Here is a 12,245-nt window from a genome sequence, read left to right on the forward strand (position 1 = left end):
TACCAGAGATGATTTTTTTTCTTTAAATTTATTTATTTTTTAAAAGAAAGATTTTGGATTCAACTGAGATCAAATCTAGTACTGCAATCGACAATCTCCTGCAACCAGGAGACCCAGATTTTAAATTCATTTTTCAGGGACTATAGTCCCTCTTTCTAGGGGAAGAGATACATTGGAATGTGTGGTAAAGTTTCCTATACCTCTGGGAAGAGGAAACACAAGTTTTTACTCTGTTTTTAATCCCTATGTACTTTACAAGTGATATGGCAAATGGGTTCTTCTTGTAATGCCCAGAACAGATTATGTAGGTGTATTCAATCCATCTTAAAACTAATCAGTCAAACCACAGCCCCACCTCCCAGAGCTGGATAAACCATGCAAATAAATACTAGGCAGGGTTTGGCAACCCATGGCACCTTCTGAACTGCTGTGGTTGTCCTCCTAGTTGTATCCAACTAACCCAGCATGCTGGAAGGAGCTAGCTTCAAAGCAGTTGTCACCACAGCATCCACAGGTACCTGAGCTATATACAGTTTTCACGGAAATCCTGCTACACTTCATTGTGGTTATGTCTGATACAAAATATGAAAGATAAGCCTTTTGATTTGCAGAAACACATCATTTTTGGTGACAATAGCTTCTCAGCTGTCAAGTAAAAAAATACGATTGTCACTCAGTGTAATATAGCCATCTATTCCAGTTCATTAGTCTTTGTCTGACACATCAGCGAGCAGCTTAAACAGCACACAGTAAAGAACACCTTCAAATATACACCCTGAAAATTCTTATTCTGCATTTAACCTTATGCAAGAATTTGCACTTAGCTAAATGAGACTTCTCCTGCAATTACAGGCCATTTTCAGGAGTACAGGCTTTAGGGTGCCAGAAGGTATAGTCAAGTCTCCTGCCTTAAAGCTTTCACTGTACAATAAAAAGGCCAGAGAGGAACTGGGCTGTAATTCAAGCTTCCTCTGGCACTTGAAGGAGCAAGATCTTCACTGCTTTCTTTCTAGTTGTAGTAAGAATAGTAAGAAATCAGAAGAAAATTCACGTCTTCTCAGAGACAATCCAGGATTATGACTTGCAAAACCACATGTAGTAATTATCAGTCATCATGGAAGAATAAAGACAAGAAATCTTCTAAATAGATCACAAAGCTTGAAAACAAACACATCAGGTACAAACTTCTACCACACGCATAAGTTCCTGCATATGGAATTCTTGCTCAGACCAAGTAACAATATAAAAATAAGCTTTTGCAATTTTTCATACTTGTTTTTCAATTAAAAGAGTCTTAAACCAGGAGCATTATAAAGCAATAGCATATGGAGGCGTGTGGCAGGAAGAGAGTTTTGTTTCTCTCAGAAAACAAATGACATACGTCATAATTTATGGTTATGCAAGTTACTTAGTAAAATGTCAACTCCTTTGTCATGCATTTTTCTTGCTCCTCTATTAGCAGTTACAAGGAATTTGAATGTGGCTAAATCCTCCAGAGTTGTTTTTTCATGCTACTATTCCACTTACCCAAGATTTCTTCTTACAAGATTTCTTCTGAGTTACCCTCTAGCTCTAGTAGCAGAACCTGAATATACAGCTTTGGTGAGCTGCTGCTTTAAATGCAGCGCACTCAAAATGTTGTTTTTGCCTTTTTTAAAAGAAAAAGCTGATAACAGAGTTAAAGATCTCTTAGAATCTGAGAAATCTCTCCAAGCCAAGTTTCAACAACCTTAAAAATGTATATGAATTGCGGCTGCATTACAAACTTTTAGTCTTGTTGAGCAAACAGTTACAGATTAACAAACCAACCCGATCGCAACTATTACCTGCTGAAGTGTGCTTAAATTTTTCACTCTTCTTCTTCCTCCATTTCCATGGCTTAAAAAGCCTCCCAAGAGTGGCAAATTTGCTTCTTCTTCTGATCGGAGGCGTGTGAGTCCCAGGTACTAGAGAATCTGAACGCATTGCAGCCAGTCTTTCCACTTCCTCAGCTGTAGTTTCAGCAAGAAAAGAAGAAAAAGAAAAGGGGGGGGGGGAATGAAATAACTGCTTTAATAAATCACCAGAGAACCACACAGATGGTCAAAATTTTCCACAGCTACAGAGAACAGTAAAAAAGAGAAAAAAGTGTAGTCATTATTTTAGCATCGTTTTCTATGATGGGGCTACAGAACTGATGGATAAGGGCAAAGCAGTTGATGTTGTTTACCTGGGCTTGTGCAAAGCATCTGACACTGTCCATGACACTGGAGGGAAGGGATGTCATCCAGAGGGACCCTGACACGTTTGTGAGGTGGGCTGATGCCAACCTCATGAAGTTCAACCAAGCCAAGTGCAAGGTCCTACACCTGGGTCGGGGCAATCCCAGGCACAGCTACAGGTTGGGCAGAGAAGAGATTCAGAGCAGCCCTGCAGAGAAGGACTTGGGGGTGTTGGTCGATGAGAAAATGAATATGAGCCAGCTTCAGTGTGCACTTGCAGCCCAGCAAGCCAACGGTATCCTGGGCTGCATCAAAAGGAGCGTGACCTCTACTCTGCTCTCGTGAGACCTCAGTTGGAGTACTGTGTGCAGTTCTGGTGTCCTCAACATAAAAAGGACATGGAACTGTTGGAACAAGTCCAGAGGAGGGCCACGAGGATGATCAGGGGGCCAGGGGGCTGGAGCACCTCCTGTATGAAGACAGGCTGAGAAAGTTGGGGCTGTTCAGCCTGGAGAAGAGAAGGCTGCGTGGAGACCTCATAGCAGCCTTCTAGTATCTGAAGAGGACTACAAGGATACTGGAGAAGGACTCTTCATTAGAGACTGTAGTGATAGGACAACGGGTGATGGGTTTAAACTTTAGCAGCAGAAGTTCAGGTTAGATATAAGGAAGAAGTTCTTTGCTGTGAGGGTGGTGAGGCACCGGCACAGGTTGCTCAAAGCAGAGGTAAATGGTCCATCCCTGGCAGTGTTCAAGGCCAGGTTGGACAGAACCTTGGGCAGCATGGTCTAGAGTGAGGTGTAGAGGTTGGAACTGATGATCTTAAGGTCCTTTCCAAATCAAACCATTCTAAGATTTAATTTCAGTGGAATCCATAATCTGCTGTAAAGATCATTATTAGCAATCAGTTTTGACGGAAATATGGATTATTAGAACAGCAAAGTTACAATCCATAGTTAATTGTTCTGCATCACTCTAGACAGCTAACAATCCATGTGACAGCCATTCCTGGGGAAGTGGGATAGAGACTTGGGAAAAGAAAGCTCCAGAGTTAAAAAAAAAAAAAAAAGAAAAGAAAATAAAAGGAGCAGTATGGCTTACAAGAAATATTGCAAGTTTGGGCTTGTTTTTTGGTTTTGTTTTTTTTCCAATGGAAAGAGACATTTCCATGAATTAATGTCTATCAAGAGCAGGATTCTGATAAGTAATGACCTTCTGGTATTATTACTGCATCCATTAAAACTGCCTGGGTTACAAAAGGGGCTGCATTAATAACAGAAAGGGTGCTAAAAAATCATAGACTCATGGAATTGTTTAGGTTAGAAAAGACCTTTAACATCATGAAGTCCAACTGTTAACCTAGCACCGCTGAGTCCACCACTAAGCCATGTACCACATCTACACATCTTTAAAATACCTCCAGGGACAGTGAGTCCCACTTTCTGTCCACTCATTCCCCTCCAATTCTCCTTTTAAAACAGGGACTTCAAGAAATTTTAATGGAGTCCACACTAAAATCTGAATTTCCTCAGAACTGTTTTCACTAGACTGTGTTTAAAAATTTCAGCATTCTGTAACCTTCATCCTGTAATACATCATGACAGTCTATACAGCTAAAGAAAATCCAAACCCTGAAGAATTTAAATTACCCTTCCTCCCCAGTGACAGCAAGAGAAGTCTGGAGATGGTCACTTGGCACAGTTACATTGCATGGTCCCCCTTCACATTTGCTGGGACAATGTATGCTAATAGCTTTGAGAAATAGCATCCCTGTGATTAGAGGCACTGAGAGAGATAAGCCAAGACCACAAAGGAAAACACCAACAGAGGAAAGGTACCAGCAGCCCTGGAGAAAAGTTCTCTCCATGCCATAAATGCCAGGACTGCAATAAGCTCTCCCAGCCCCAGGCTGATGCATGCCCACTCTTTCTCCACAAAAAACATCTGCAATAATTAAGTCATCATACAGGAGGAGGTTTGGTTGGGGGTTTTCTAAAATTGTTGGTGTTTTGCTTTGTTTTGTGTTTTAGGGATACCATTTGCCAGGCTGGTGTTGTAATGCGACACTGCCAGTAAAACCGATTTGCGTGGTTTGCACACACAGAGTCTGGATTCTTAAAGACAGGATGCAGCTCATCATCCCTCCCGCTCTGAAGAGAGCAGCCCAGTTTCTATCACCTCTAGCATATTAAATATTAATCTCAGCCATAAAAGCATGGGCTCCGGAACCTAAGCAAGAACATCATTCTGAAGGGATGAGCATACCCACTCCACACACAATCACCAGAGATTTTGGCTAGCAAATTCTTATGCGTCTCAATGGAAATTTTTCCGAGGCTTTGAGCATGCCAAATTTAGGACGGTTTTCATGGGAACAGCCAGAGACACATTTCTAACACAAAGGAGGCTTCATTACCAGAATTTCAAACTGAAATCCTATTTGAGACCCTCAGGTTTTTGCAAGAAGGTTGGTTATTTTGTTATTGCTCTTTCATTTGCTTTGAACATTGGCAACACAGTCCTTTTTTCCTGTAAAATATCACTGCCAGATACAGCTGCCTGTAATATTCTAGAGTTAAAAAAAAAAAAAAAAAAAGCTACCCAGCAAGATACAGAGAGCCCAAGTGTTTCAGTGGAAATAGTTAAAAACAACTATTCTTTGGGGTAATGGAGAGAAAGACAGGCATTTCTGAGAACATCTTCTTTCCATTTAAAGCAGAGGGGAAAAAAAGGCAATCCGGCCAAAGCACTTCATTCTGTTCCAGCTCTTTGTGCCCAATTGCTAGAGAAATACCTTCCTATCCAGAGAACCCATTACAAGGCTCTGTCCTGTGCAGGGGCTGGGACATGCTGCATCAAGGCTGGAAATTGCCTCATTATGCTGAAGAAACCATGAGGGTAAAAAGAGGAGGAAATCAGAAATTTCCTCATACTTTCTGATTTCACTAGAACATGCCGGGCTTTGAAGACCAGCACAGGGTACTGACTACCTCCCTCTACAGGCAGACCCCCTCTGTTTTTATGATGCTTCTAGTTAAAGCATCGTAAGATCACACTGTGTTCCACTGCTATGATTTTTTTGAGATGCTGCTAAAAGTAATGGGCTTGTATTGTCTTTGTTTCCTTACTTGGAGGATGCAGAGTATAGAATTGGCATTGGGAATGACATGCTACTGCTGCTGAATTGGGCATTGTTTAAGCCCACAGCTTAAACAATGTAATTCCTATTGCTGTTCACCCTCTCTACTTTTCCCCATCATTGAGCCACCATTTCTGCTACCCAGGTGCCTTAGTTAGTAAATCTCAGAGCTGCAACAACTCTTCTTTGAGAGCTGGTCCTAACTGGTACTGGTGAGGCCATTCCCTAGAAAACTGACATCTTTTAAAGACTCTCTCCTTTCATATCATACAACCCCTCTGTCCCAAACCAGCTGTGCTCTCACTGCCCCTGGGAAGCTTTACCCATTCAGGGTAAATGAGTATGGATTCACAGTCAGGCAAAACCAACAGTGGAGTCAAAAGGAATTTACCCAAAGGGTGGGTTTGTTAAAAGCCAAGCACAGTGTCAAAACCATTACCATGTTTTGACTGCTTTTCCCTGAATTTCAGTATCATCTCTCACACAGATGTGCCCCAGGAGTGCTGCTGTGCTCTCCATCAGCCACGAACATGGCTCTTCTCCTTCACCCCCTCCAAACACACACAGCTCCAAGCTAATGCAAGTAACAGCACTTTTTCCCTTTCGCTCCTATTTCTCAGGACTACCTCATTTTTTTTCATGAAAAATACTCTTAAGAGCACTGCTAATTCAAAGCATAATAATCCCTGGCTAGGAATGAACCACATTAGCATAAAGCCATGACAGTTTCAATACAGCAAGAATAAAAGCAGACCATGATGCAAGAAGTAAGAGTCAGATTTCTGCACTCTTTTATGCTGCTGCATCTTTTGCTCGAGTTGGCTGGGTTTCTCTGCCTTTTTGGCTCCTAACGACTATTGACTGGCTGTGGGCTGTGACACCCACTGCTAACAGCAGGCTCCGTAGGCTGATTTCACACCCTTGCTGTTCCCAAAAAAAGGTGGTACTTGCACAAATGGAAACCAACCAGGCCTTGCACTTGGTGTTTTTTGTGCCGTCAAAGAGGAAAGCAGTCACAGCAGTCCCAGTTTCATCAGTCTGCTCAACTGGGAGAGGGAACTGCCATGTGCATTGGTGCCTCTAGTCATTCTGTTGCGGGCTCATGTTGAGGTCAGTGCCACAAACATGATGTTTATGGGTCACAATGACTGTTGATACTCTGTGCTTTTGGGAGCTTGTTCTGACTTTTTTCCCCAGTATCTGAGAGATCTTGCCAGGACACAGAGAGATACTGGGACCTGCAATTATGGCAAGCGGACAATACACTTCACCTCACACTTTCTCCTGTCCAAAACATCATCCCAGAATAACAAGCGGAAAATGACCTGAGAGCTTTACACAGGCAGTTTGACTGTGACGCAGCTCTCAAAATTTTACTGTAGTCCTCAAGACACTTGATGTTCATATAGACTGAACATTAAGCAAGACTTGTGGTTTTAATGAGAAAAAGCACAACAAATAAAAATATTTTGCATCCCAGTAATGTAAAAGAAATTTTATAATCATGATTATAATATACTACAAAGTTTTACAACAATAGAAGGTCTAAAAGCTAACTTCTTCTCTTACCCCCATCCTTTTTTTTTGGTTCTGAAGCTAACCCTAGGTTTGAGGATTATTTGACCTCAATCATTTTGAGGTTTGTGAGCTGTAATGCACTGCAAGGACACCTGATATGGACAAAATCAGGAAGTCTAGGAAAGGCAGTTTGAAAAGCAGTTCTTCAAAACAGTCAGTTTATCAGACCAAGAAAAAAAGAGGCCTAATCTGTATGTTCTTATGAGTTTCTCACATCTTTCAGTAGGGTGTTGACTTCAGAAGGTCAAGTAACAGACAGTACAGGGGTCTCCTATTTTTTGTATTTGAGAAGCTTAGCAAGCAGATCAAAGGCCCTCCCAAAGACAACATAACTTACTATGTTTTCCAGGAGAATGACAACTGGTTTTGTTATTTCCACATCTGTCTGGGAATCATGGCATTGATTAATGCTACTGACATATCATATACCCAGCTTCCATTTTATAAAAAAAAAAACAACAAAAAACAACCAAACAAAAAACAACCAAAACCACGCTTACCACATTTGGGGAGACAGAGCAATTTCACTGCTGAAGCCCAAAACCCACCCATCCCATCCATGATGCTTAGTATTACCTTCCCTACTGCTAATCACACTAAGTTTTCTCTCAGACCATTTCTTAACACTTGTTATTCATAATCAGACATATTATTTTCTTAACAGCACTTTACTGTCCAAAGTTAGATTTGAAGACCAATGGCTACATTATCCTTTCTGTTACATTTGCACAAATCTGTATTAACAGTTTGAAAATAATCTTGGCCCTGAAGATGTAATTCACTAAATATGCCATTTTACTTATTGACAATAACTCTATGTAAATAAAAAAAAAACAACGTAATACTTATTTCCAATTTATATCCAACCACTCTATTCTGCAGATTCATTTCCAACAAACTTCTGTCACGAAGTTGCTTTAGAACTCTGCACCCTGAATATCCTTCACTTCAGACAGCACAGACCTCGTTCCAGCAGCCTTGTTCAATACAAGATATAGACACATCATGTGTCTTTTCAGAATGACAGGAAACCTGAACGACCAGTTCCTGAGCACTTATGTCTTCTCTTTACCTGGATGGGAACACTTTAAAATTAAAAAAAAACACCTTGCTTTTCTTTCAGGAAAATAGTTCATTTTCTGCTCTTCTATTATCATCTGTTATTTCCCTTTAATTCCCTTTGCACCCGGAATCAATTTTCATCAGACCTGCCGTTACTATCTGAATTTCCCATTTAAACTTTTCCTAACTTCACCAAGGTTTGTTTCCAATGAAAGACAAGGCATAGCACGCATCAGTCTAAATGCAGTCTTGCCAAATGAGGATGACTACCTCTCCGGTTGACAACAGCTCCCACCGGATATACACATTTGCAATGGCACTGACTGGGTTGGTGTACTGGGTTTATGAGCCATGAAGAGGCTGTCAGTAGCTTTCCTTTGCATGCTAAGCAGCACTCACATTTTCCAAACCCCTGCCAATTAATCTCTCTCCCCAGGTGTGTAGCACTTTGCACTGTATTTGTAACTAAATCTCTCACCCTCTACACTTGCCTGTGTCAGACCATGATATGGCTCTGCTCTCTGCTGTGATCTCTCCTTTTCAGTCTATTTATTTCTCTTGTCGGAACAGAAGTGCAAAGAATAGCTTTGCAAGTCAAATCCCTTTAGGACCCTGTTTTCAACTTCCCCGCATTTTGACGTAAAACATTAATTATTCATGCTGATTGCAATCTGAAAGCCATTTTTTTAACCTCTGCAAACTATACTGCACTGCATGCATCACTGAAAATGTCTTTATTGATATGAAATCTGTCAAAACATCAAGTATTTTCCATATTATAACATAGTGCACAAGAATTTTACTTGCAACAAAAGCACTTTATCAGGTTATATCATCAGTAGCTACATAATCTCTTCCTATAAACCCTGCAATTACAGAAAATAAGGATTGTTAGATTTCACTGGTATCAGCTATTTTCTGTATACCTTATTGCTTTTATTACTCACTGGGTTTTACATCTCTTAAGTATTTATTACATACAGATTTAAGGCTAAATCCACTAAACAGTATTTCAGCTCCTCACTCTTGGGTGTCCAGACTCTTGAGCAGAACCCACAGGTCTGTCCTCACTACCACACAATGTGGAGACTCAGCAACTCCAAAACAGGACTCAGAGCAGCTACTACAAGTGGAGCACAACCAAAAGAGAGTCAAGAGAAAAGCAGAACCAGCAGAAGCAAAACAGATATCCTGCTTTTCTTGGGGCTACAAGAAGACAATTCCACAAGTACCAGCAATTGCTCTGGCAAAAACTTCAGCTTGAAAGGAAGGGAAATTTTACCCTAAGTGGCAAGCAGGAAGGAGATAACAGCACATAACATTTTTTTTCCGTATATTTTGTTTAGACTTGAAAGCAAAGTGTCTTCTTAAAGGGGCAGGTAATGATTACATTTTCATGGTTGGATTTATGTCTTATTCCAGCCTGATCTGCAAATTCTACTCAGCTGCAATATATAAAAGTAATCCAAGAAAAAGATCCAGTCCATGGATACCCATGGATTTGTTGTTCACACTTTGCTAGGCCTCTGCTACTGGGTGATAATTTTCCTAATTGCCACGTGGACAGAGGCAGATATAGTTGCTCATACAAAAAAAGCACACTGATCTACTGGCCTTTCACTGGGAACTTCATGGAAGGGAAGCTCTCCACCTTTCTGGAAACAAACCACTAGTGCTAAAGGCTGGTCGTTTATTTTCAGAAACCCCAAGAAAAGTATTTTCAATGATTCTCATATCTTAGCAGATTTTTGGTGGACTGAGTAATCTCTGATCTTTATCTTTTGAGGCTCTCATGTAAGAATACCCAATACTTTTATTTTATTTTACTAAAAATGTGCACTTTAGAAGGCATATCTTTAGACTATTCAGAAACCTGAGAGGAGCATGTACTCTTATTCAAAGTAACTACATTCAGTAAATGGCATTACAAACATTAAACTTTCTAAACAAAATGGTACCCTCTCACCACTATCATCATGAAGATAAAAAATTAAGGTTTTAATTACTTTAATGGCTGGGAGGAAGGAAAAAGTACTTTTATTTAACAGCTAGAAAGTTCAAACCACTCCCTTGTAAAACCTATATTGCTCCTCTTGGGAAAAAGAAATTTCTCTTTCTTTTCCTTAAAGAAATAGACAGGAGGTTGGCCAAGAGCAAAAGAGCAATGATACCAAATGGCACATTTATAACGAGCATAAATGTGAGTTAAAAAACAGGGTCAGTAACAGCCTAGCAAAAAATAGCATGTTTCACTAGACTTTGAAAGAACACAGTCTGTATGCATGTTCTGGAATGCAAAAGGAAGAGGGAATACTTCTGCTTTGACTACCTAAGTGCAGCTATATTTGGTCTTTGCTGATTGTCATTATAATGGGAATTCTTTTATTGATTCAGATGATGGTTAGTTTAGACCCTTGGCTGTGGTGAAATATTTGTTTAGGCAATTATGGTAGAGGCTTGAGTTTCAGAGATGAGTACTCAAAGGGAAGAAAAATACCCATGACTCTTTTAAAGTAATGAATAAAGCATGGTGGGTTGCTGGCTAAAAACACACAGAGTATTTCTGTGTGATTTTCATAGCTGTGATTTCACTTTTTTTCACCCTCTCTTTTTAGTGTTAAGTTCTACGGTGTCTCATGGATGCTGAGCTCTGCAGGCTATTGCTCTTGCTCAATCAATTTAGAGGAAAGCCTCTGGTTTTAAAAAAGCTGCTGCTTTTAAAAAAAAGATGGATCCCATCAGGTACTCAAATTGGTATATCTACCTAAGAAATGCTACAGTCAAAGGAAGTACATATGCACATAGCTTCAAGTTCATGAATAATTCCAAGCCCAGCAACCAGAAATAGCTCAGAAAATGAGAAAAAGTTTAGATCAGAGCTAAGGGAAAAAAAATAGTACAAGGAACCAAGAAAATACAATCATTGAAAAAGCTACTGAAATAGTTCCAGCAGCTTTATGCATGGAAATAATGTTAGCAGAGAGAAATGAATGAAATCCTGACCACAGCAAAGTGAACAGCAAAGGTCACAAGGAGTAGAATTACCTTACTCAAGCCATCTAGCAACTGGATGACCATCTTAGGAATCAGGGATCTATTTTGCTTTCTGGGCTATCAAATCTTTGCTAATTAAGGTAAAATACAGTCCTCTGCTCTTTGCTTGTGACTAGTAAGATAACCAGAAAGAGCAAGAGAAGATGAACTGCATTACGTGTGGTTGTTACCACGTGGGGTTGAGACATGCTGGTTGCACGGTAAAATGTGCCTCCTTACTGGTGTCAGATGACTTTATTGGCCAAAGCTGTAAAAGGGGCCTTTTCTGCATGCTGAAATTCACCTACAGAAAAAGAAATTGACAGAGAAGACATTACGGCATGGTCTTAATGACTACTTTCCTTTATATTGTGGTGTTTGAGAGAGGAACCTGTGGCATATTGTGAGGTGCACATGTGAGCGGAGCACCCCAGCAGCACGATGGGATGTGCCTATACAGCACCACTGACGATGAAATTGGCAGTAAAGTTCATTTTGCAACATTGTGAAGGTAATTGTGATGGGCATCTGCATGAGGTTTCATTTCAACACAGAAGTAGGATAAAATTAATTCCAAACCTGACATTCCTTACAATTATAATCAAATAATCTTTTTTTCTACCCTTTCACTGCTGGCACTGGACAAAAGAACAAACTGATGAAATCTGACTTCCTTGAATGATGAAATTTTCCTCTCAAAGTTATCAAGGTTCTGCTACAAAGCAGATAAACACTAAACACAACTACAACATAAGCCTTTCTGAGCATTTCTGACAATATAAATTGCCTCTGCCCACAAAATTGAGAACATTGTTGCCTGTAAGTGCCGACCTCTTTTGGGCGAAGTATCTTTGCAACATCTTACAAGTTTCACAGATCTCCTTCTATCAAGTCAAAAGTCAAACTTGCACATGACACTTTTCCAACTGAACTGCAGTCTTTGCCATGCAAACCTGATTTTCAAAATCTCTTTAACTTGTAAAGCATTTTGTTTGAATTTGCAAGTCAGAGACTGGCCTGAACCATGGCCTCTGGCTGAGTACCTCAAGCTTTACAATATTTGTGATGGTGCTCAAAACCACAAATCTCCCAAGTATTTTGCTACAAAGGTAGGAGAAAAGAAACAAAACATATATTCTTGGAGGTACTTATGCACAAACATTTAAAAATGGAGCCTGGTGTACTATAAATACAACAATAATACTCCAAAAATCTGAGATAAATTAATCCTA

General features: G+C 40.1%; 1 protein-coding gene across 9 annotated transcripts in view; it reads right to left on the reverse strand.

Annotated features, from left to right (window-relative positions):
- The window catches only part of PHACTR1 (phosphatase and actin regulator 1), a 318,474-nt gene that overhangs the window by 124,583 nt on the left and 181,646 nt on the right, over positions 1-12,245 (reverse strand). For all 9 annotated transcript variants that reach the window (XM_057424312.1, XM_057424310.1, XM_057424311.1 and 6 more), the window contains one exon: positions 1,827-1,991. In XM_057424312.1, the coding sequence (XP_057280295.1) occupies positions 1,827-1,991 (165 nt within the window). The remainder of the gene's footprint in view (positions 1-1,826; positions 1,992-12,245) is intronic.

Source organism: Pezoporus wallicus, unplaced genomic scaffold (genome assembly GCF_028554395.1).
Source record: "Pezoporus wallicus isolate ANWC-B61680 ecotype Strahan unplaced genomic scaffold, APGP_CSIRO_Pwel_v1 contig_5485, whole genome shotgun sequence".
In the NCBI taxonomy this organism is placed as follows: Eukaryota; Metazoa; Chordata; class Aves; order Psittaciformes; family Psittacidae; genus Pezoporus; species Pezoporus wallicus.